Consider the following 25,000-nt stretch of genomic DNA (forward strand, 5'->3'; position numbering starts at 1 on the left):
TCACAAATGCTCATGATAAAATGGTAAAGAACAAGAATGACTCGGTCATAACTGCCAGGTACAGAAAGCTCTCGTTTGTGAACATCTACAGTATAATGAGTTTGTGTGTAGCAGCCTCTGCCTCAGCTCACGGCTTCACAGAGTATGGGCTTTATGCCGTTCAGACTATGGGTTTCATGGGTAAGTCTCCCATTGGCTTAGAGGTAGAAATTAGCATAGAGACGAGGCAGCCAATGATGAAAAAGTGTACAGTCGCTACTAGAGGTAGTAGCAAATGTAGTCCAGGCGCTTTTCAAGAACCTGGCAAAAAAATATAATAATATAATCCTCCTGTGTCTCATAGGAGGGCTGTGGATACTTCACGTTTATTGACATGAGAACAATGGCTTCCATTATAGCATGCTGACTTTCCAGGACTGTAAAACCTGCAGTTTCTATAGCGATGATGTCACTGTCCACAGCGCTCCTCTGAGACACAGGCCGAGTGGACAAAAATGGTAATGAGCATTGAGGACCAATTGTATGAAGATAAGGATGAAAATAGGTGAAGTTGTCCTAAGTACAATTTTGAGGTACTTTATACTTCTATTCTACTTAACTACATCTCATGAGGCAAATACTGTACTTTTTTACTCCACTACACTTATTTGTAAACTTTCATTTTCAAATTATTCAAATAATGAATACTGTGCAGTCATTGCAGAATTAGAGTATTATTTCAAAACATAAGCCCAATTATTTACTACGACTATTCAAACACTGACAAATATGGACCAATAGAGTATTACAGAAGTAGTATTGCTATATTGTGGCATTCATAATTTACTTCCACCACCGCATCAGTCTCTATCTCTACCGTATGTGACAATAAAGATAAAGTCAATTCACATTCTATCCAACTGCCTGCTCTCCTCCGTAATATAAAATAAATAAATAACTACGGTAAAATATGTAACCGTAGTTATTTAGCCTACATAACCCCACACTAATACCATATCACCAGGGACCTGAGGTCCAAGACCAACGAGCACAGAGTAAATGCATTGAACCAAATCAACCAACCAATGGACATGCCAGAATGCTCTTCAGTGAGTTAAACAAAGACAAAACTCAAGTAATCGTTTTTTTTGGAGCACAAGGGAGAATAATTTTTAAAAAAGCCATTGCTTTAGCTTCAATCGGTAATGTTAAAAAACCCCAACCACACAACCCCAGCCAGACATCTTGGTGCAGTCTTGGACTCAGACCTGAATTTTATTAGCCACATTAAGACGGCTACAAAGTCAGCCTACTATCCCCCTAAAGATTAAAGGACGTATGTCTCAGCAGGGACTGCTGCTCGAGTCTTACTAAATGGGTGGATCATATCACTGCAGTTCTCAAGAGTTTTCACACTGTTTACTAGAGGTGCTCCGAGGTTTTTTGGGACTGATCCCGAACACCAATTGTTTTTCCTCACGATCGGCCGATACCAATCATCTTGTGCGTGAGGGTAAAATTTGAATATTTCCTAAAACTTTACGGTATACGTCAAAACCCAAGTCAAAACTGTTCCTGTGTGTGTGGGGAGGAAGCGGAGAATGTTTAGGCCTGTCACAAAAATGCAAAACAATATTATACTGACTTTTATACCACTTAAATGGTATAAAAGATCGGTTTCTCCAGATCGTGTAAATAGATCACCGATCGAGTCATTTGGAGTGAAAATCGTCCGATCACCGATCGGTGGCCGATCGATCTGAGCACGTCTGCTTTTTACACTTCCGAATTGATTTCAAAATACTGTTATATTATATTTATGAAGGGAAAAAATCCATGTGCTACATCATGAACCATCCAGACCACTCAGGTTTGTCTGGGACAGCTAGTCTCCTTTCTGTCCCCAGAGTCAGCATTCAGTTTTTATGCACCACCACATATCTGGAACAAACTCCCAGCAAACTGCAGGTTTGCTACAACACTCAGTTCTGAAGACCTTTCTGTTTACAACTGCCTTTGAATTACGTTTATTTATTTAATGCGCTGCAATATACATGCACGAATACACGCCAATGTTGTTTTTGATTTTAGTTTTAGTCATAGTCTCTTGAATAGTTTTCATTTAGTTTTAGTCACATTTTAGTCACCTGGAATGTGTGTGTGTTTTAGTGTTTAGTGTCTAGTTTTAGTCGACTAAATATCATAAGATTTTAGTCAACTAAATCTACGTTGATTTCTACGTTGAAATCTACATTGATTTAGTCGAACAAAATGTATTTTGGTGGGCCTTGATGCCGTCGTAATGACTGTTTTTTCCACGCCCGCTGCGACGCGTTGTAGATCAGCTATCTTCTGGGCTTGTAGATCAGCTATCTTCAGCATGCAACTAATTGTAAAATGACTTATACTAGATCTCTTGTCCACTAGTCCCTTCCTAACATTTTAGTCTAGTTTTTATTTGTTGACGAAATTGTCAGTATATTTAGTATCAGTTTTAGTCATCATAGCTTAGTTTTTATTTAGTTTCCATTTAGTTTTCCTGAAAAAAGGTAGTTGACGAACATATTTCATCTTAGTTTTAGTCGACAAAAACAACACTGATACACCCAGATACACACATGCACAGAAACAACAATACTGCGGGCATGGTTCGACCTGTAACTCTGAAAGTAAAGGTTCCAGTTAAATATATATCAGGATATGACCGTCTTCTTCCCAGAATCCAAGCAGGGCAGCATGTGTTCTTTCTCAGCAGAACCAGACAGCTGATTGTGATGAAATAGAACAACAAAACAGGGGCGTTTGATGCAGCATTTTGTACCTGGAGACAGCATGATCACTACTGCAGTCTGTCTGTCTACAGCAACTCACAAATAGTCTGTCTGTACTGGAAACCGCCACAGGGCAGTGCATGAAGCACTCCAAACCGCCACAGGGCAGTGCATGAAGCTGTACTGGAAACCGCCACAGGGCAGTGCATGAAGCACTCCAAACCGCCACAGGGCAGTGCATGAAGCTGTACTGGAAACCGCCACAGGGCAGTGCATGAAGCTGTACTGGAAACCGCCACAGGGCAGTGCATGAAGCTGTACTGGAAACCGCCACAGGGCAGTGCATGAAGCACTCCAAACCGCCACAGGGCAGTGCATGAAGCTGTACTGGAAACCGCCACAGGGCAGTGCATGAAGCACTCCAAACCGCCACAGGGCAGTGCATGAAGCGCTCCAAACCGCCACAGGGCAGTGCATGAAGCGCTCCAAACCGCCACAGGGCAGTGCATGAAGCGCTCCAAACCGCCACAGGGCAGTGCATGAAGCGCTCCAAACCGCCACAGGGCAGTGCATGAAGCACTCCGAACCGCCACAGGGCAGTGCATGAAGCGCTCCAAACCGCCACAGGGCAGTGCATGAAGCGCTCCAAACCGCCACAGGGCAGTGCATGAAGCGCTCCAAACCGCCACAGGGCAGTGCATGAAGCGCTCCGAACCGCCACAGGGCAGTGCATGAAGCACTCCGAACCGCCACAGGGCAGTGCATGAAGCACTCCAAACCGCCACAGGGCAGTGCATGAAGCGCTCCAAAAACAACACAACACAACGTCAGAGTTGGACATTAATACAGTTGGGTGCCACCGATATTGTCCCTTATCATTTGACCCATTTAGGCCTGACCTCAAAATTTAAAAAAATCCTCTAAATCTAAATCCTCCAGTTTTCTGAAATAAATATTTTCACGATATCTTTCAATAGCTAAATTATAACAATGTTTAAAACACCAAAAGGGGTTCCCGCCCAAAATGGGTTAACTGTCCTTTTGCGCAGATCACGCAAACCTCAGCAAAAAGAAAAGGACAATATCGATGGCCTCCAACTGTAGTCTGTCTGTACTGGAAAGCGCCACAGGGCAGTGCATGAAGCGCTCCAAAAACAACACAACGTCAGAGTTGGACATTAATAGCAAACCTCTTGACCTCTCTTGTTGCTGTTTAATCTCGCATTAGTTCAGAAGTCTGATTTCAGTAAATTAAGGTATACAGAAGTGATTACCAGGAGATTCCTTTTGAAACGTTTCAAATGGGCCTTGATCCAGAAAAGGTTGGGAAACACTGAACTAGTGTGTTAAAGCGGTATTATTTATGTAACTTTTTTTGTAATGATTACAATGTAACTTTGTCCAATCTGTATATTGTAGAGTATGTTATACAATTGAGGTGGTTGTATTTTGTTTCCCTGGTCTTCTATTGAGACATTTAGAACGTGTCAAAGGTCACACAAGATTCAATTTATCCCCCGAGCAAGCAGGTAGGCTCTATCAGCTCAATGGTAAACATGTCAGCACTTGCACAGGAAACCAGGTTCCAATCCTGGGTAGAACACCGAGCCGAGGCTGTCAATGCTTCTCTGAGTCACTGTGTGAGAATCAAAATGAGAATGAGTACTAAGTGGTTAACAACACCAGGATGTTCCTGGCTGTTGTGAGCGACTGTGCTCCCGTACTACTGTAAATGGTTACCAGAATGTCCATCATGTGTTGTGATTGCTGTAGTATAGTGTAATGACCGAATGTGTTGCCATACTAACTGGCGACCAGGACAGCGCATGTGTTATGATTGCTTTAGTGAGACATTACAGTTGTATAGGCATTTAGCAGACGCTCTCAACCAGAGTGACTCCCCAAGTGACTGACTGTGTTCCTGTGACAAAGCACTGCTCTCTGGCACTGTGACTACATCAGCCGGACGCTGCGTGCCAAAAAAAGGACAGATCTACAAGCTTAACAAAACAACAACAATCTGTTCTTTTTGGCAAACGGTGTCCTCGTGCGATGGAGTTTAGATTCAGCCTCAACGCCCGGCCTGCATGATAACTAAAACACAAAGCATGCTGGGTAGATGCACACGCTGTCCACAACATCCCTCTCCCCGTCATTTTATTTTATCCTATCCCCCCCCCTCTCCTGATGTTGCGTAACACTGACCAGTATTAATGAGGTGGACCATGCCTTCTTTATCATTTCCCTCACGCACACACACACACACACACACACACACACACACACACACACACACACACACACACACACACACACACACACACACACACACACACACACTTGCCGCACCGGATTGATATACGGTAGTATGCGTAAATATGTAGATTATTTGTTTGTTTTTATTGATTACTCTCCCTCCCCCCACCATCCCCCCTCTTCTTCTTCTTCTCTTTCTTTTATGGGAAATAACAAAAACGAATTTCATCCACTGCTTTACACCTGCACACCTGTGATGTGACAACAAAGTTGATTCTAATTATGAAATATTATATCAAAAAATAACTTTTGGTTTAATTGATAAATATACACAGTACTACTTAACACCAAGAATATCGTTGTATTCCGAGTTGCACACACAACAAAAGTGTCAAATCTAAACCAGCCACAGTTTGTATAACACACACACACACACACACACACACACACACACACACACACACACACACACACACACACACACACACACACACACACACACACACACACACACAGTTACTCACTCCCTCCTAGAGACTTGAGCAGTGACTTGAGGCTGATGTCAAAGAAGCCTGAATCCTGCTGGCTGGTCGCCATGGCTGCAGAGGCTGCCGTGTCGCCACGGTGACGACCGACAGCGGAAGAGAGGGGACCGGACGGCAGGGTGGAGGAGAGACACGGGGACGTACAGAGAGACGGAGAGAAAGACGAGACGAGAGCTGCTGCTGCTGCTGCTGCTCGCCCCGGAACGGAAGACTGAGAGGAGGATGGATCCGGGGAGAGCGAGGGAAGGAGGGAGGGAGGAGAGAGAGAGAGAGAGAGAGAGAGAGCAATGCGGGTGGGCAGCCAATGATGCGGATGCTGCAGGTCTTGTTTCTGCTGTGATGAGTGTGTGTGTTTGTCTGAGGGGCGAGCGAGAGAACACGTGAGAGAGTGTGTGGCTGTGAGCTCAGCTCAACCTTGCCTGCACGCTGTTGTTGCTATCTTAACCCCCAGCCTCCCTCCCTCCCTCCCTCCCTCTCTCTCCCTCTCTCTCTGGACAGTGATACACAGATGTTGGGAGAAGCAAATAGCCAATCCTCTTACAGGAAACATACGTAGACTAGAGAGAGAGCAATAGAGAAATAGATGAGGGAAGGAGAGAGACTTAGAGAGAGAGGGGGGGGGGGGGATGCTGCTGCATGAGGTGAAATATGAAAACAGAGGGAGGAGAGTGGGGGGGCAAAGATAAAGAGCGAAATGTAAACAGGGAGATTTAGATGGAGAGAGAGAGAGAGAGAGAGAGAGAGAGAGAGAGAGAGAGAGAGAGAGAGAGAGAGAGACAGAGAGACAGAGAGAGAGAGAGAGAATAGATTGAATGTCCACACACAGTCTCTGGGTGGTGATAAGTGGCGTGCTGCGAGTGCAGCCTGGACCAATCAGAGCACAGAGAAACGCTGACAGAGCAGGAAGCTGCAGCGGCACACAACCCTGGACCCCACCGCATCATCACATCTGTCAGGACAACATACACATGCGCACGCACACACGCACGCACACACAAACGTCACACGTCACACGCGTGCACCTCCCCCTACTGGTGTGCCGAGGTATCCTACCGTGAAACAGCCCTACTGACAAATGCCACTGTTCAATACTCATCTCATACACTGCCCTTCTCTCACACACACACACGCGCGCACACACACACACACACACACACACACACACACACACACACACACACACACACACACACACACACACACACACACACACACACACACACACACACACACACACACACACACACACACACACACACACACACACACACACACACACACACACACTAAGGCTGTCCCCAAACATTCAAGGTTCGAATGTTCGCTCGTTAGGGTTGGCACTCGAATCTTAATTAATGGGCTTGAACCATTCGTTTTTTTTTGTTTGTTTTTTATTATTAAATAAAAAATATTATTTTTTCCTTTTTTTTATTAACTCGAAAATATATCTCGGCGAGAATGCGATATGAGCATGTAAAAAAAGTAAGTTTCTAGTGCATTCCTATCAGAAGTTATGATTTTTTAAAGAAATATCTCCTAGTTCTGCTGTCCCATCTCCCGTGCACATTCATTTGCTGATTGGCCTACAGCTGAGGTGATTGACCTTTCTCACCTTGTTCTGTGAGAACAAAAGAGTTCCATTGAATGGAATGTCTGACGCGTTTCTCTCACACACGGACACACACACACACACACACCAGCATGATCGCTGACAGGGGAACCGTTCTTAGCAGCCATGATATATTAGCATCACATCACAAAAAGCAGGGAACTCTGATCATTGTTTCATCATTGCAAAACGGATACACAGGTGGAACAAATAACGAGCAATATACGCTGTCTTAGCTGCCTGCCAGCAAGCTCACATGAGCTTGCAGATCAGCTGTTTTCGCGGAGCCACTTGACGGTGTGTGCTGTGTGTGTGTGTGTGTGTGTGTGTTGGGAGAGACGAGAGAGATTGATAAAGAGCAGGGGAGACGCGCTGCACTCTGATCGTGACGGATATATCAAAGGTTATTTTTTAAATTAATTAGAAACAAATGGTCCGGATGTTCGCTCGAAAATTCCTGCCGAAGTTCGAGTCCTAAAAAAAGGGCTAAGGTACAGCCTTAACACACACACACACACACACACACACACACACACACACACACACACACACACACACACACACACACACACACACACACACACACACACACACACACACACACACACACACACACACACACACACACAACACAGGCCAGCTGTGCATGATTCTGCAGCTAAGGGTTCAACAATTGATTATATTGATAATTTGATTGATAATCGAATAGTCGATCACTATATAAGCATGTCATTCTACTAGGCAAAAAGCTTGTTTTTAGATTAGATAGAAAATGTAGAAAATATATAAACGCGTGTCTCGATTAAGAATAATAATAATAATTGATAGTTGCAGCCCTAATATGAACATAGGGCAGCTATTGGTTCCATTACCAAAGTACGTCTATTTTTGTGCTACTGTGCGTTTGCGTGTGTCTGTGCATGCGTGTATCTGTGCATGCGTGTGTCTGTGCATGCGTGTGTCTGTGCATGCGTGTGTCTGTGCATGCGTGTACGCGTGCTTGCATATTACGTCCTCGCTTTGATTTCAGTAAAGCTAAACACACCAATAGAGAGAGAGACAGATACAGAAAGCATTCAGCATGCTTAATGTTCTGGAAATACTTGAAGGGAAATCATCACAGACGAGCACAACATGATCAGATAAATCAGAGATAAGGAGCTGGAGCTTCTTAAACGTTACTGGATGATATAGGAGACGTCTCAACTACAGCCAGAAGAACCACGTCACTTCTATACAAACCAAACGACGCCCTGGAGTGCTAACACCTGAACGTAACAGAGCCAGCTAGCCTCACTGTGGGGCGGATAAACCTTGTGTGTCCAAAAAACCTTACTTTTCAGGGAGGTGGAGGGCAAGAACAATCTGTGTTCCAATGGATCCATTGTAGTTATTATTTCATTACAAGCTCTTGTTTATACTTTTTCATCGGTTGGATATTAATTAAACAGAATGAACCAGTTTCACTTCACAATCTTTTCAAACTAACGCTCCTTTTTGCGTGACACTCTTTTGCGATGAAGTAGAGAGTAGAGTAACTTTTTATTTTCAAGCAGACTTTATAACACTGAGAGTCTGAGAGTGTATCCATTTGGTTCCATTTGTACACTCTCAGAGTTACAGACCTGTAAAGGTCCATTTAGAAGAACCCCCTCAAGGAACCCCTTCAGCACTGAAGTAGTGCATTCGTTTATATGGAGTGAAATGTTGGAGAAACCAGTCCTGTCTTATTGTAAGGTCAGCCTTCTACAAGAGATCCAGACATGGAAAATCAACAATCTGGGACAAGAACCAGAAGTACAAGATAAGATAGGCCTCAGTCCAAGATAAACACGTTTTGGAGGATTTGAGATGCATGAAGCGTCCTGCAGCGGCCTGAGAGCTCAACCTGCTCCGATAACAGCTACTGTAAGAGTTCCCATCTGGCATCATCAGTACGGGAATGGTTCAGGAATATCAGCTGGAGATAAATGCACGTGCATGGGCACGCACGTGAACACACACACACACACACACGCGTGCGTGACGCCACCGTAACACAACATAATGTCTGGAATATAATTGAATCGTCAAGCCAGGTCGGTTTCTATTCATTCCACTGCATAGGAGAGAAGAGGAGAGGAGAGCAGAGCAGAGCAGATGAGAGCAGAGCAGAGCAGAGCAGAGCAGAGCAGAGCAGAGCAGAGGAGAGGAGAGGAGAGGAGAGGAGAGGAGAGGAGAGGAGAGGAGAGGAGAGGAGAGCAGAGCAGAGAGGAGAGGAGAGGAGAGGGGAGGAGAGCAGATGATAGCAGAGAGGAGAGGGGAGAATAGGGGAGGAGAGCAGATGATAGCAGAGAGGAGAGGAGAGGAGAGGAGAGGAGAGGAGAGGAGAGGAGAGGAGAGGAGAGGAGAGGAGAGGGGAGCAGAGGAGAGGAGAGGGGAGCAGATGATAGCAGAGAGGAGAGGAGAGGAGAGGAGAGCAGAGCAGATGATAGCAGAGAGGAGAGGAGAGGAGAGCAGAGCAGATGATAGCAGAGAGGAGAGGGGAGAATAGGGGAGAATAGGGGAGGAGATCTAGATGCATAGAATAGTAGCAGTTTATTCATGCAGAGTGTCTAAACACACTTCAAAACAATCTGATCCAACTCCTTATCTCCTCTGCTCTGCTCTCTCTCTCTCTCTCTCTCTCTCTCTCTCTCTCTCTCTCTCTCTCTCTCTCTCTCTCTCTCTCTCTCTCTCTCTCTCTCTCTCTCTCTCTCTCTCTCTCTCTCTCTAGCCATCTCTCTCTCTCTCTCTCTCTCTCTCTCTCTGGACAGAGTGCGGGTCATGGTGACAGTGCGGTGGGGTGATTAGCAGCCAGCAGGGCAGGATAAGTGTGGTCATTATGTAATGCTCATGGGTGATGCATGAGAGAGAGAGAGAGAGAGAGAGAGAGAGAGAGAGAGAGAGAGAGAGAGAGAGAATGCTACACAGTTAGAATCCAAAGCTCCAGCTCACGGGGGAGTGACAGAGCACAGAACGACCTGGTTCACATTAACAGACAATTACAATCTAATCTTAGAGGAAAGAGACAGAGAGAGAGAGAGAGAGAGAGAGAGAGAGAGAGAGAGAGAGACAGAGAGACAGAGAGAGAGAGAGAGAGAGAGAGAGAGAGAGAGAGAGAGAGAGAGAGACAGAGAGACAGAGAGACAGAGAGAGAGAGAGAGGAGAGAGAGAGAGAGAGAGAGAGAGAGAGAGAGAGAGAGAGAGAGAGAGAGAGAGAGAGAGAGAGAGAGAGAGAGAGAGAGAGAGAGAGAGAGAGAGAGAGAGAATGTCTGCAGGTCTAATTCTGTTCTTATGGACGTCAGAGCTGCAACTATCACATATTTTACACTAATTATTTTACACACACATTAATAGCCTATTGATTACTTTCTGGATTGTCAGATAATCCAGGAGTGTGCTTTTCTTCATAATTCTTGATTTTTTTATATACATTTATAAATGAATCAACAAATATTATATATTATGTCTTTATAGATTACATCGGGAAAATATACCTGGGGCTTAGTGATGATGTAAGTAGAGATGAAGAAAATGGCAGCACTCATTGTATGTCCTTTTACATGATTTTATTTACCTCTGAGACTGAAAAACGGACGCGTTCATTCTCAGAGGTAAATAAAATCATGTAAAAGGACATACAATGAGTGCTGGCATTTTCTTCATCTCTACTTATATCTTCGAGCCTTGCAACTATAAGGATTTTGTTTGAACCTGGAGTGCTGCGGGTTGTCTGCTACGGCAGTACTATTCTCTCAGCTTAGTGATGATGTGACTAAAGTTGGGTTTAGTGTTCTAGGGCAGTGGTTCCCAAACTTTTTCGTGTCAAGGACCCCCAAATCAACATGTATTAGGCCACGGACCCCCCATTTGAAAACACATGCCAGTGACCCCGATAAGGGAGGATTTTTACAGCTCTGGCAGTGATTCCCGAAACATAATTTCATGGACCCCCAGTTTCACACGCATTATGCTATGGACCCCCGATTTAATGGCATTTCTATCTCTGGTACCCCAATTTATATCGTAAAACCACTGTTAATTTAACTCTGAGAGTGTACAAATGGAACCAAATGGTTACAGACCCATAAGGGTCAATTTGTAACTATCTCTAATTGAGCTAGGTACCCCCTGGAACTCCCTCAAGTACCCCTAGGGGTCCCCGGACCCCACTTTGGGAACCACTGTTCTAGGGTTAAAAACAATGGCATAAAAATAGCAAAGACAAAAAAAAGAACATAAGACCCTACTTAAAAACGAATTAAATTCAAGGCAGAGAAAAAAAAACTAAGACAATGCTTTGCAAAAAAGGTTTGTTTTTAGTGCATTTTAAAAGTGTCAGTAGACTGTGGGGCTCTCAAGTGATATAACAACTTCCAACGTGTTGCATTGCAACACATTGTCAGCTTACAATCAATCAATCAACTTTATTTGTTCAGACTCAGGGTCCAATAAAAACATAAAACATAAAACACTACATACAGAGTATAGACAGTATAGATGTGCTATTTTTTGCAATTTGTCAAAATGTTTCAAATGGGTTCTTTTTTTCATAATCCAGACATGACAGCCCTGTGTTCCTATCCAACTCCTCCCTGACTCCACAGACCTGGCTCAAACAATGAGTGAGAGAAGTGTTTGTTTTAACCTCCCTGGAGCCACCAGTCAGATGCTGTGTATTTTTCCCACGCTGGCTTAGCTCACCTCTCGTTATAATGTCAGGTAAAGTTGTCGGTCAAAAAATTATAATTAAAAAACAGGCTAAACTGACGTGAACCACTTAATGCCCATTGTTTGACCGTAGTCCCTCAGAGCCCTACACTTAGGTCACATTCTCACCTAATACTTCGGTAGACTCGAATGAGAATGGGCGGAGAATTTGGATTCTTGCATATTTCATTTGCTGCGGTTTGCCTTCACACTGGCTGTGTCAGGCGCAGCACGGAATTGTATCAATGTGTTCAGAAAGCCGATGTTAAAAAATATACTTAGTAATAGTTAGGACTTTTCACGTAAAGTGAGGGTAACTGATGCAGTGTGTCGTCGGGGACTTACTGTGTGTGTGTGTGTGTGTGTGTGTGTGTGTGTGTGTGTGTGTGTGTGTGTGTGTGTGTGTGTGTGTGTGTGTGTGTGTGTGTGTGTGTGTGTGCGCGCGCGCGCGCTAGCCACTGTTCTTTTGGGCACATGAAAGAGGCACAGCGGAGACGGGAGCGCAAAATGATTAGAAGTTTACAATAGTATAGCCTACTCCCAGAGTCCCATTGATGATCCGATCACAATTATTATGCATATGCCATGTTAGCTATACAGTTTATAGATCATGCTGAGCTAAACATGTGTTTTAATTTTGAAGTATTTATATTTAAACAAGATGAAGAAAGTCTCCACTCTCCACTCAGATCCCCACACAGTGACAGCCCTCCATGTTTACGCACGACAGACAGACAGAATATTCTGTACACTGCAGTGTTTTGTATGTGTTTCCTTAACACTTAGACCGCTATCATTTATTGAAAAATTAGGATCTAATTCACGGCAGCATTTTTTTAATTTGAGCTCTTATTTTGAAAAGCCGCCATTTCCGGTCCACAACCGGTAGTCCTAAGTTAGGAGTTTTCACACAGCTGGATGGGCCTTGTTTACAATGTGAATCCAGGCCGGAGCTCCGGAGAGCTCTAGATTGTCAGCTCTGTGCCGTCAAAGAAACGCTGTTTTGACCCAAAATGCCACCTGGGACAAGGAATAGGAGTTACAGGCGATTGAAAGAAATGGATAGAATGGATGCTTATGGCGACGACGATCTAAGATGGGCGATCCAGTGCTGCGCTAACAACACAGCTAGCTAACCCGCTAATGTGAGTAGCATTTTGGCTCGAGCAATCGAACGCGCTATAAAAGCTCAATTGCCGAAGGCCGTCGGCAATGGCATTAAGCGTCACTATCAAAATTAAGCTTCAATTGACTTTAATCGTCGGCAATGGCGCGGAGGGTGTTAAGCAATAGATTAATGTGCTCGTCCTCATATTTCGATGAGGGCTTAATTTGGTCTCCTTATTTGACCACGTCACATGATAACGGGACATCTTTGCACTGCGTAAAATGAATATCCCTTCTCCGTCTCCAACTGTGTTTAGCTCCTTATCCGCCACACTTTATTTGCTACGGATTGCATTCCCACCTGCACCGAATCGAAATCAAGTGCGATTGGAAGCGAAGCGAAACCCCCGTTTTTGGGCGGAGTAGAATGCGGTTCTTTGCTGCGCATTAGGATTCGAATGAGCCTTCACACCTGCCAAACGAAGCGAACTTTCGGACAATGCGCAGCAGGATTCGTTTTAATCGCAGTAAAGCTTTCTGGTGTGAATGTCACCTTACACTAGTGTCTTGTCTGTTGTCTGTTCACAGAGCGACGCTACATATCTGATATTTTCTGCAAAAGCCTTCGCCACAATAAGGATGCTGGAGTTTAAATGCATGGTAAATGGTAAATGGTGCATTTATATATCGCCTTTATCCAAGGCGCTTTACATAGATTGTGCATTATACATTCACCCATTCACTCATACATTCACCCATTCACTCATACATTCACCCATTCACTCATACATTCACCCATTCACTCATACATTCATACACCAATGACAGCGGAAACCATGCAAGGCACCAACCAGCACATCAGGGGCAATTAGGGGTTCAGTGTCTTGCTCAAGGACACTTCGACACTAAGGGCCACTTCATACTCCTATTTTACCGCTGTAGTGCCGAAATTATTTCGGCTCGTCAGAAATCTTCAGTAGCACCGAAGAGCCGACTTTAAGACGGTACCCGCCCCCCCGAACCTCAAATGACGTCACATTGTAGGCTCTACAGAGCCGAACAGACTTTTATTCGGCTCTAAAATAGGAGTATGAATCGCGCCTAACTCTGGGGGAGCTCGGGATCGAACTGGCAACCTTGCAGTTACCATCCGGCCACTCTACCCCTGAGCCACCGCCGCCCGTTTGAAGTGGTTAGCGGTGTCAGAATGGGATCATATTTCCAGAGGGCCGAGCAAAGGTTAAGAGGTCCGATACGGGTCACACGTTCAAGCCCCGATATCTGGTTGACAAACAAACGACTGACAAGAACATGTGACTGCTTCCTGACTCAGCTCATCTGCCCTTCACTCACTCTGTGTGTCTCTCTCTCTCTCTCCCCCTCTCTCTCTTCCAGGGTGAGGAGGAGAAAGTGAGTAAAGGGTGTCATGTGACAGCTGTCAGGGATTAACATCAGCGTGTCTTTGTCAGAGTTAAAAGGCCACCACCACCACCACAAGTACACCACATCATGTGTCACATTTATGTCCACTATGTCCAGTAAGCTGCATGTGGAGCAGAGGTCATCGCCATGCTGGCTTGTGGTGGACATTTTGGTCAAAATTCTATTTTTGCAACGGACACACACACACACACACACACACACACACACACACACACACACACACACACACACACACACACACACACACACACACACACACACACACACACACACACACACACACACACACACACACACACACACACACACACACACACACACACACACACACAGCTTTTGCTGCACAGTACACAAGCTAAAAGACCTGAATAGAAACATATCAAGTGAAGCCACGTGTTTGTTTACCTTAAATAACATATGGTTTCATGTTCCCTTGTGCTATTGAGCCAGGGTGAGGAGCTGTCCTGAGGGCTTTAAAGCTGCTGGTTCAACCAGTTAGTGTGACTGGAGTCCAGCATTGAACCAACGCTGATGTCATGGGTTTGAGTCCTCAGATCCCATGCCCCCCCCCTTTGAGTCCTCGGATCCCATGCCCCCCCCCCCCCCCCCCCTCCTCTATAGAGTAGACATGCCTGAATGACTTTAACCCATTAAGACCTGAGGCCGATTTTACAAATGTCTTCTAAATAGGGATGTGCTGATGAGACATTTTGGCCGGTATCGATATGAAGATATGAAGATATGTGATATATTTTGGAGTTACATCATGGAAAGGTACAGTAGCTACACCTAACACCTAACCAAAGAGTCATTGTGGTTTAATATCTCCAATTTGGACAAGGGGAGTGGGATTCCCCCTTTGATGAGCGTTTCGTTTTTTCATTTCGGGATAACAGCGCACAGTACATCTTTGTCAACAGAACCATCATGGGAGTTTCCCCCCATGAAAGGAGAGATCAACATGTACACTCTCGGAAATGTTTGTCGTGCAGGCAGTATAAATCCCCTCAGATGAAAACATTCGCACAAAAATGCATACTCCTCCTCCACGCGTTTGTCTGCTTCTGTTTCGGTCACATCGTTGATAGGGACCTTCATCAGGATTGCTAAGCAACAAAGGTCAATGATAATGAGCCCAAAAGAAGCGAACCTACACCTACAGTATACACATTCTCCTATTTGAAGATAGTCACGTGAAAATGTCAACCGCACCAATATTTAAAAACACCTTTACAGAAAAACAAGCATAGTATAAAGGTTATAATAAGCAGACTGCAGACACGGTAACACCACAGGTGATACTAGTACTACAGATCCCTTTTAAACATCACCTAAACAGAAGTGATAATTGGATAATTTCCCCTCCCATTCCATCTCCATTGGATGATGAATCAACACACCACCATGGGACTTCCCCTACTCTGCCACCCAGCGAGGGCAACATGCCAGAACAAAGACATGCAGAACAATCAACATCATCCATCATCAACATCGACAGTTTCTTCCCCTTGAAGTTCAGAACCTGTGGGCTGCTCTTGTGTTCTGAATGACGACATCGGCAGTCAGAATAGGGTTGCCAGTGACAACTAATAGTAGAATTAATTTATTTTGAATTCATTCTACTATTATGCCACGAAATTAAAATGTGGAATGCCATACCAACACAAGCCATCAAAAAGTGACTCCTACCTTTCCTTCCTCCGCTCCTACCTGTCTACAATTTACATCCTGACCTCATAGACAAGTCTACTAGCTTGTCAAAATAAATTACACCCCCCCCCCCCTCCATTGTTTTTCTGTAAATATACTTGTATTGCTTCTAGTATTGATCATTTCTTGTGTAATATTGTATCTCTTTATATGTCTTGATGAATTGAATGCACAGAACCGCAATGGAAACAAGCCCTCGGGGCATTTTGTGTTATCCTTATAGCATTATTATTGCATAACTGTACCTCTGTACTTTTTGCAAACTGTTATTAAATAAAGTATTCAATCAAGTATTCAGTCTCCCAGCCACCCTTATTTCCAAGAAAAATAAAGGATGCCCAGAAAAACGACCCTACGTCAGACCGAAGCCCAACACACACCGCCTGTGAACGCCGCGTGTCAAAACAGCCGCCTCCGTTATTTTAATGAACCTATCCCACACTGGCGGCGTCAGAACGCGCGCTCATGCCTCGCCTGACGCTCCGATACGCCGCTGTTCTATTTTCCATGCAGGCGTTGCCGCGCGGCCTCCATCCGGGAATCCGTGGGCGTGGCTGGCCAGCGCACCGCGTCCTGTGGGTGTTGCTGTGCGGCTACGACGCACGGCAATACTGTGCCGCGTCGCTGCGCACCCGCTTCACAGACGGTGTGTTGGGCTTGAGAAGGAAACAACATTGCAGAGCAGTTTACTGCTCTGCAATGGACCACAGGTCAAAGTCACGTGACCAACAGAATGTAGCAACAGCTGTGCCGATGGTGGAAAGTAACTAAGTACATTTACTCAAGTAACTGTACTTATCTTTCTGGGGAAAACGGCTGTATGTCGGCCCCCTTCTTCTCCTGGCCAGACAGGCTATTTTCAATGGACCATAGGTTGGTTTGACAACGGATGGTCATGTCAAACCACAGAGAAAGCCTCTGTCTTAGCAACAACCTATTTTCTAAATATGTTTATACATTTTATACATTTGAAAACTTATGAAACAAAATTGTGCATAATGAGTACGTTAGTAATTACTACATTTTTTATACCAATACTTACTGGTACTTTTACTCAAGTAAATGTTTAACCCATGTTGGACTTAGCGACTCTAAAAAAGCCTTCTAAATACTGACCTATAAGTTATCTGAAAACTTTCAAATATGAATTCAAAAATTACAAAAGCGTTATGCTGCCAATATACTGTACATTACAATACAACACAGAGTATTTAAATATTGCAGTATAACATCAGCTGGTTTCCCAACAGCGGCGGGCGGTCGATATGTCATGTGAGCCTCCCTGGAAACGTGGAATTCACGACCAGGAACCACTTTAACCCTGGAGTCTCTACAGCAGAGGTTCCCAAACTATTCCACGTCAAGGACCACCAGAGACAGTGTAGTTAACAACACACAAGTCTTGTATGGGGGTCCCTGGCAGAACATACATTTTTGGACCAAATATATATTAATTTGGGGGTCCTTTCCGTGATCCATTTGGTCTGTACAGTTTGAAAAGGGTGGATTCTGTACCACCGATGTCTAAGGCGGCCCCGCGATCCTCATCCCACATACCCCAGCTGTGTTACATTCTCAATGTCTCTCTACTCTCTCACTACTTTATAAGTAGACAGACTGGAGGGTGAATAGCTGGTGTTTTTCACTCTGACACACACACACACACACACACACACACACACACGCACACACACACGCACGCACACGCACACGCACACGCACACGCACACACACACGCGCACACACACACTTGGTTGACACAAAAAAGGAAAGGAAAAGGATCCCTGGCTAATGAGACAAATATGCCATATGGCTGGACCACACATGGACATACGTATGACATCATCAACTTGCGACAGGAGCAGTCCCTATTGGGTGAAAGATTCTCTATTCATGAAAGAAATAAAATATTGATAGTTAAATTTTTATCCCATGATTTTGCAACTCATTTTTTTACCCAGTGTCAATTATCTAATGTAATCCTGGGCGCTATACTTCCTCTGCCAACCTGGGGGGGGACAGCGGACTGACCTCATGCTCCCTTCTATGCATGAGGAGTCCAAGCTGCTTCTTTTCACGTGACAGGGGGGAGTTTTCCCAGCCGGACGTAGCGCGTGGAAGGAACACGTTATTCCGACCAGTTCCTTTCCCCTCCATCAGGCGCCCAGGGGGAGGTAGTTTAGAGACCAGGATTACTGCATGTTTTTTGTGAGGGTACCTATTCTAGGGGACACGGGGAGAACATGCAAACTCCACACAGAAGGCCCTTTCGTCAACCCTGTGTTTTTATTTTAAATTTTGTTATAGAGGGCAAGTATAGTGTTTTAAGGCATATTTGTCTTAATAGCCAGGGATCCTCTAAAGTCTGACAGACAGCTGAACTGAAGTTACCCTGTCAGCTGACATGGATAGAGAGAGAGAGAGCGAGAGAGAGAGAGAGAGAGAGAGAGAGAGAGAGAGAGAGAGAGAGAGAGACAGAGACAGAGACAGAGAGACAGAGACAGAGAGAATGACCTACAACAGTATGGAAAACTGTCTGCACATCCATCCAATGCAGCAGAATTTCCCTACGGGGCCATTCTTAAAACGTAGTATAAAGTCCTCAGTGTTCATTTAGCTCTGACAGTGTTTGGCTATACTAAATTGGGACTTGAAGGGGAGAAAATGTTTTTCTTTTGTCTTGAAGGGGCATGTTTTGCACAATAACAGTCTTTTCATTATGTCTGCCCACGATCTCTGATTCATACAGTAGGCTACGTTTGTTTACTCACTGATACTAAAATCTGATATTTTATTTTTATTTTTTTCTATGAACCTGTGACTTGACACCCATACTGTTATGAAACGAAAATAAAAAAAAGATTTTGAAAAGAAAGCTCTGACAGTGTAACAACTGGACCCTTTACGGGTGCAGTTGGTTCCATGTGGTACACTCTACACTCTACAGAGTTAAATTAACACTGTACGGTACAGTTGTGCACACAATCTGTTGGAAGGAGAAGTGTTCTAGATTCCACACATTCTGAACAGGGGCCTGGCCATGCCAAGTTGCCAACTGCTGGAATGGTGCACGCACGCACGCACGCACGCACGCACGCACGCACGCACGCACGCACGTGCACAGCAATATACATGCTCCTGTTGGCATAGACTTTTGCATTAAGTCCGTACATACTTTCAATTTCCATTTCTGCTAATAAGCAAGCTACTGTATTTATGCTTGGATTATTTTGATTTCTATTATTAGGATAAATCTGCGCGACTGTAATGATAAAACGGAAGTGGGGAGGAAGCTTCACATCCGCTTTCCCCTTTACTCATCAAGATTATGTATGACCAGAAGCATTCTAAAATTGTGGGAACAACAGTCTGGCTACGAGAGACTATGAATGCCTTTTTTAACCACTAACACACACACACACACACACACACACACACACACACACACACACACACACACACACACACACACACACACACACACACACACACACACACACACACACACACACACACACACACACACACACACACACACACACACACACACACACACACACACACACACACACACAGGCATGCATGGCTGTGCACGGGTTTGCATGCATACAGTAACTACTGTATCTCTTGACGAGTGTCAAGTGTTCCTCTGTGTATTTTTCAAAGAAGTGGGGAGGCGCACGACACAACTGTGTGTAGACACGCATGCATTGCGATTTATGTGTGACGGGGTCACAAGCTGAAGGTTACAGCAAGTTGCAGTAGTAGTAGCCTTACAGTCATGTTTTCTTTCCTACGGTGTTCTTTTGTTTGGTGTTTGTTGCTATAACACCCACACGCACGCACGTACACACACAGGTTTATGGAGGACGTGTTAGTGCAGGCTGTGTTCAGTTTGTGATTCAGTCGATTACATCACTTCCAAATCTCCCCGAAACTTTACGACCATCGAGTCCTTGGTTTGCAACTCAACATTCTTCTTGTGAAGTTCAGGCAAAAAAATAATAAAACAACCTTCAATCAGTCAATATGTTGGACCAGAGAATGACAAAAAGGGCCAATCCCCAACAAATGAATAAATCGCTGGGCAGAAACCTGATATATAGATCTACGAGCTTGCAGATGGGCTATTTTCACTATGTTAAATCGTTTTTTCAATGAGCGGCGATCAATGAGCATTGATTCTGTACAATAAACACCGTAAAACGTAAATATACGACGGTGGCATTAAAGTGCTGGGTTTTAGTTATAAAATGTAAATATATGATTATGGCACGAAAAGTATTAAAAAGGTTTCTACCGGACAGCAATGGAAAACGAGAGATTGATTCCCACATTGGTGAACCGAGTGCATGTCTATGCTAATGTATCCTCCTGTCAAAGTGCGAGCAAATCGCTTAGTCGTAAATCTCACTCATGTTTCGGGCTTAGATGCGCAATGCTAGTGCCTGCTATACACCGACATACGAGCCTGTGCGAATAGCCGATCTACAAGCTCGCAACATGTCACATTGTGTCTCGTTGTGAGCTTGCAGATTAGCGTTTTTCGCCGCACGATACCGGCGTACGATGAGGTATGAATCGGGCTTCATGTGTGTGCATGAGAAAGAAACTGAACACTGAAGCAAAGTTGCAGACAATGAAAGGTGCCTGGAGGCCATGCTTGTGAGTCTATGTGACTATGTTCTAATGGTTACGAAGGCAAGAGGAAAACAACATTGGAATATGGAAATGCTGGCCGTACTGAAGACACAAAATAAGTACTTTTCAGTAAACCCGAGTCATGTTCTAAATCAAGTCATCTGATCTGTGTCCCCCGGGTGCATAGGTACGGTATTTGTAGTGCCCCCTCCCCCCTCCCCCCTCCCCATCCAGTTATTACACTGGCCTGGGCGCAGTCTGCAGAAAGAGAAAAAGCCAAGACAAAGACTAGGGCAACAGTTACCGTGTCAATGTTGAGGTCATAATGTAACAGTATCATGTTAATTTTGATTATTTTAGATTGATAACATGTCATGCTGTTTAAAGAGTGAATATTTGGCGAAAATAGCCGGTCTACAAGCTAACGACGCATGGCAACTCGTCACATTGTGTGAGCTTGAAGATCAGCGATTTCCTGTGGGAAATGGCTGAGCCCTGTGGGACTCTATAGTAGGCCAACCAGTAAGACGCCTGAGGGAGAGAAGTGACGTCGCCCTAAAGGGGCGAGGTCACGTGCACTGGCCATATATGGAGCGTATCTTCATTGTTGGCTTGCCTGGGGTGACCAGGGGGCTGATGTCACGTGATGTCACGATGACCCGGGGGCTTGCCTGGGGTGGGTTAGGTGTCAAAAACACACGATTCCATAGTTAACTGCGACCTTCGGTCACAATAAACTACCTGTAGGTTTTAAATAGATAAAATGGCCAATTGTCCAAATTCACCACATTTATATTAAAGTAAAGATCAATGCAGACATTCTAAACATTACTTCATCCTTGCTCTGCTCTGCTCTGCCCTGACTGATTCCTCCAGGCCTTGGCGTTGGCACACAGTTAGTTGGAAGTGTTTGGAAAGCATTCCTGGAGGTGAAGGTAAGCTATACGAGAGACAACGTGGTTTAGAGGCGCACGCGCGCGCGCGCGCGCGCGCGCACGCACGCACGCACGCACGCACGCACGCACGCACGCACGCACGCACGCACGCACGCACGCACGCACGCACGCACGCACGCACGCACGCACGCACGCACGCACGCACGCACGCACGCACGCACGCACGCACGCACGCACGCACGCACGCACGCACACACACACACACACACACACACACACACACACACACACACACACACACACACACACACACACACACACACACACACACACTTATCTTACATCTTCTTACATCTGAGGCCAGACATGCACAAGAGCGTAGAAACATCTCATTACTACAATGTAACTACATCTCAGAAGAAAGAGAGTCCACTGGCATGTCTGGCATTTATATAGCGCCTTTATCCAAGACGCTTTACATAGCTTGTGCATTACATTCACCCATTCACGCACACATTCATACACCGATGGCGACGGAAACCATGCAAGGCACCAACCAGCACATCAGGAGCAATTAGGGGTTCAGTGTCTTGCTCAAGGACACTTCGACACTAACTCTGGGGGAGCCCGGGTTCGAACTGCCATCGAGCCACTCTACCCCTGAGCCACCGCCGAACGGCAGGCCAGGGCATCACAGGAGCAGGACAACACAGCATAACGTTGATGAGAAGACAGAAACTGGAACAGCTCGGACAATTTAAGCCTCTTTTTATTAACCCATTAAAGCCGGGAAAGCATCTGTGTCATTTTAGATTTTTGAAACCAAATGGACTCGGGAGGGTCCATTTTACGCTCTCAAGAGTTAAAGATTTATGTAAGGGCCCATTTGGTTAGCAACTCTCTATCATTTAGCTGGGGACCACCTGGAACCCCCTCAAGGCCCACTGGTGCTCTTTGGACCACTTCTTGAAAACCACTGGTCTTTATCACACTGTCAGAGCAGTGCATGTGGACTTCACGTCTGCAATGCAATTACAACACCAGCGGTTCTCAATGGACCACCATAACTCTGAGAGTGTACAAATGGAACCAAATGTCCATTTTGGTTCCATCTGTATACTTTCAGAGTTCCAGTCCTGTAAGGTTTCATGTGGAACCCCCCACAGGGATCGTTAAGGAACCGGAATCGCAGCGCAGCGCTCCTAGACATGTTTCGCTCATGCGCACTGCCGCTCACTTCCTTGTTTACGGCCCGACTGAACTGTCTCTTTACTCTAAATCTACAGCGCACAACTAAACATATAAATATAAACTATAATAAAAACAAAAACGATAACGATAACTAAATGAAACTGTATTGTGTGTGTTTAGAAAACGAACTGAACTGTTTTGAATAGTAACTGAATATATTTCTTAAATGGTATCTTTTGTTGAGTTTTTATTACACAGTACTACTTACTTTGACCTCTTTGAATCATGCACTTGACAAATAATCAATTATTAGTATTATTAAATTATTAAAAATAATACTAAAACAAACACTAAAACTAATAAAAACACCTAAGTAAGCGTTAAATAAAAACTAATACAAACTAGCAAACCCGCTCTAAAAACAATTAAATTAGGGGGGGGGGAGAAAGGAAAAAACTAACTAAAACTAAACTATAATGAAAAATCCAAAACAATGATATCCTTATCTGTAATACGGTAAATTACCCTGTTATGCACGTGGCAGTCTCTGGAATGCAACAATCTATCAATTGACACAGTGTAGGATCTAGGTACATGGTCATTTGGGCAATTACAGTTACAGTAACTACATCTCATTCAGTGTATAATGGATCTCCTTCTATCAGGGGGGCCCACTTGAAAATATTGAATGTGTTCATGGCCCACCCATCTGATCACTTAACACTCATTATTTTCAAGGTTTTAAAGACAAGAAAACCTCAGTATACTAGGATATCTCATGCATTACACTAGAATGTATCATTTCATTCAGTGTACTAGAATGTAACATTTCATTCAGTATACTAGAATGTATCATTTCATTCAGTATGCTAGAATGTATCATTTCATTCAGTATGCTAGAATGTATCATTTCATTCAGTATACAAGAATGTATCATTTCATTCAGTATACTAGAATGTATCATTTCATTCAGTATGCTAGAATGTATCATTTCATTCAGTATACTAGAATATAACATTTCATTCAGTATGCTAGAATGTATCATTTCATTCAGTATACTAGAATGTAACATTTCATTCAGTATGCTAGAATGTATCATTTCATTCAGTACGCCAGAATATCTCATTCAGTTGCCATTGTCATTCACCACATCGTATTGTGTTTTCAGTGTCTCACTTTTCAAAGGTTCTACAAAGCCACAACAAAGGCCCTTGTACTCACGTCAGTACGAGAGAGAGCACTTGGGGCGAAGGGAGAGAGAGAGAGAGATTCTAAGACAAACAGCTGTATATTTCTGAATGGATTAAAAGCAGTGCAGTCAGTGCTCCGGATGTGTCTTATCTTATCTTAACTGAACATTAAACTGCCAGAGCACTCTCTCTCTCCTGAGGCTTTTTTTTTCTTCTCGACTTTCCTCTATTAGCCTATAACAATGCAGGGGTAATTACAAAAGCTAAAGGCTACACCATAATATGACCATGCTGGACCTGCTTTGTACGTAAACAACTACTCTGACCGCAGCACTAATTGCTTCCTGCTCAAGCTATTGTTAAACTGGGCCGTTGTGCTGCTAACGAAGTGCTTTTCCCGCAGCAGCGCAAAGTGGATCGACCAGACGGCGGGAGGAGACAGGAGGCGTGTAGCCTGTCGGCGAGCAGCAGCATCATGGTGCACATACCTCGGATGATCCCGGACCTCCTCCGGGACTTGGACTGGACCTTGGTGAACCTCCCCTTGAAGTCTCTGGGGTTGAACATGTCCACAGGCATGGAGGCGAAGTGCTCCAGGGCCACCGTCCCCCTGCCCAGGGTTCCGGCGGCGCTCCAGCCTTCGGGGTCGTCGTCAGGGTCAACGTCGCGCGGATCGGGATGGCCCCTGCTCGGGCAGCGGCCGTCGCATCGGTGGTCCAAGCTCCCCCCATCGCTACCGAGGCTCTCGAACCCCAGGCTACTGACACTCCTCACGTCCTCCAGAGACATGGCAGTGGCACCACCACCACAACCCCCCTGGTCTCCTTCTAAAGACCCCCAGGCTCTCCTCCTCACAGGCAGGTACCATGAAGCATCAACCACTTACATCCCAGCTGGACAGAAGATAAAGTGACAAAATTAATACTGGCTC

At 44.7% G+C, this 25,000-nt stretch overlaps 2 protein-coding genes across 2 annotated transcripts in view; both read right to left on the reverse strand.

The window, feature by feature from the left end:
- The window catches only part of LOC306928392 (protein furry homolog), a 94,118-nt gene extending 88,465 nt beyond the window's left edge, over nucleotides 1-5,653 (reverse strand). The window contains exon 1 of the mRNA XM_079508448.1: nucleotides 5,531-5,653. Within this exon, the coding sequence (XP_079364574.1) occupies nucleotides 5,531-5,603 (73 nt within the window). The 5' untranslated portion in view covers nucleotides 5,604-5,653. The remainder of the gene's footprint in view (nucleotides 1-5,530) is intronic.
- An 18,546-nt stretch (nucleotides 5,654-24,199) lies between these two features.
- LOC306928395 (uncharacterized protein) overlaps nucleotides 24,200-25,000 on the reverse strand; it is a 1,392-nt gene continuing 591 nt past the window's right edge. The window contains exon 1 of the mRNA XM_079508451.1: nucleotides 24,200-25,000. This exon is cut by the window's right edge and continues 591 nt beyond it. Within this exon, the coding sequence (XP_079364577.1) occupies nucleotides 24,418-24,858 (441 nt within the window). The 5' untranslated portion in view covers nucleotides 24,859-25,000 and the 3' untranslated portion in view covers nucleotides 24,200-24,417.

The sequence above is a fragment of the Electrona antarctica genome (assembly GCF_951216825.1).
Source record: "Electrona antarctica genome assembly, chromosome: 8".
Taxonomy (NCBI): Eukaryota; Metazoa; Chordata; class Actinopteri; order Myctophiformes; family Myctophidae; genus Electrona; species Electrona antarctica.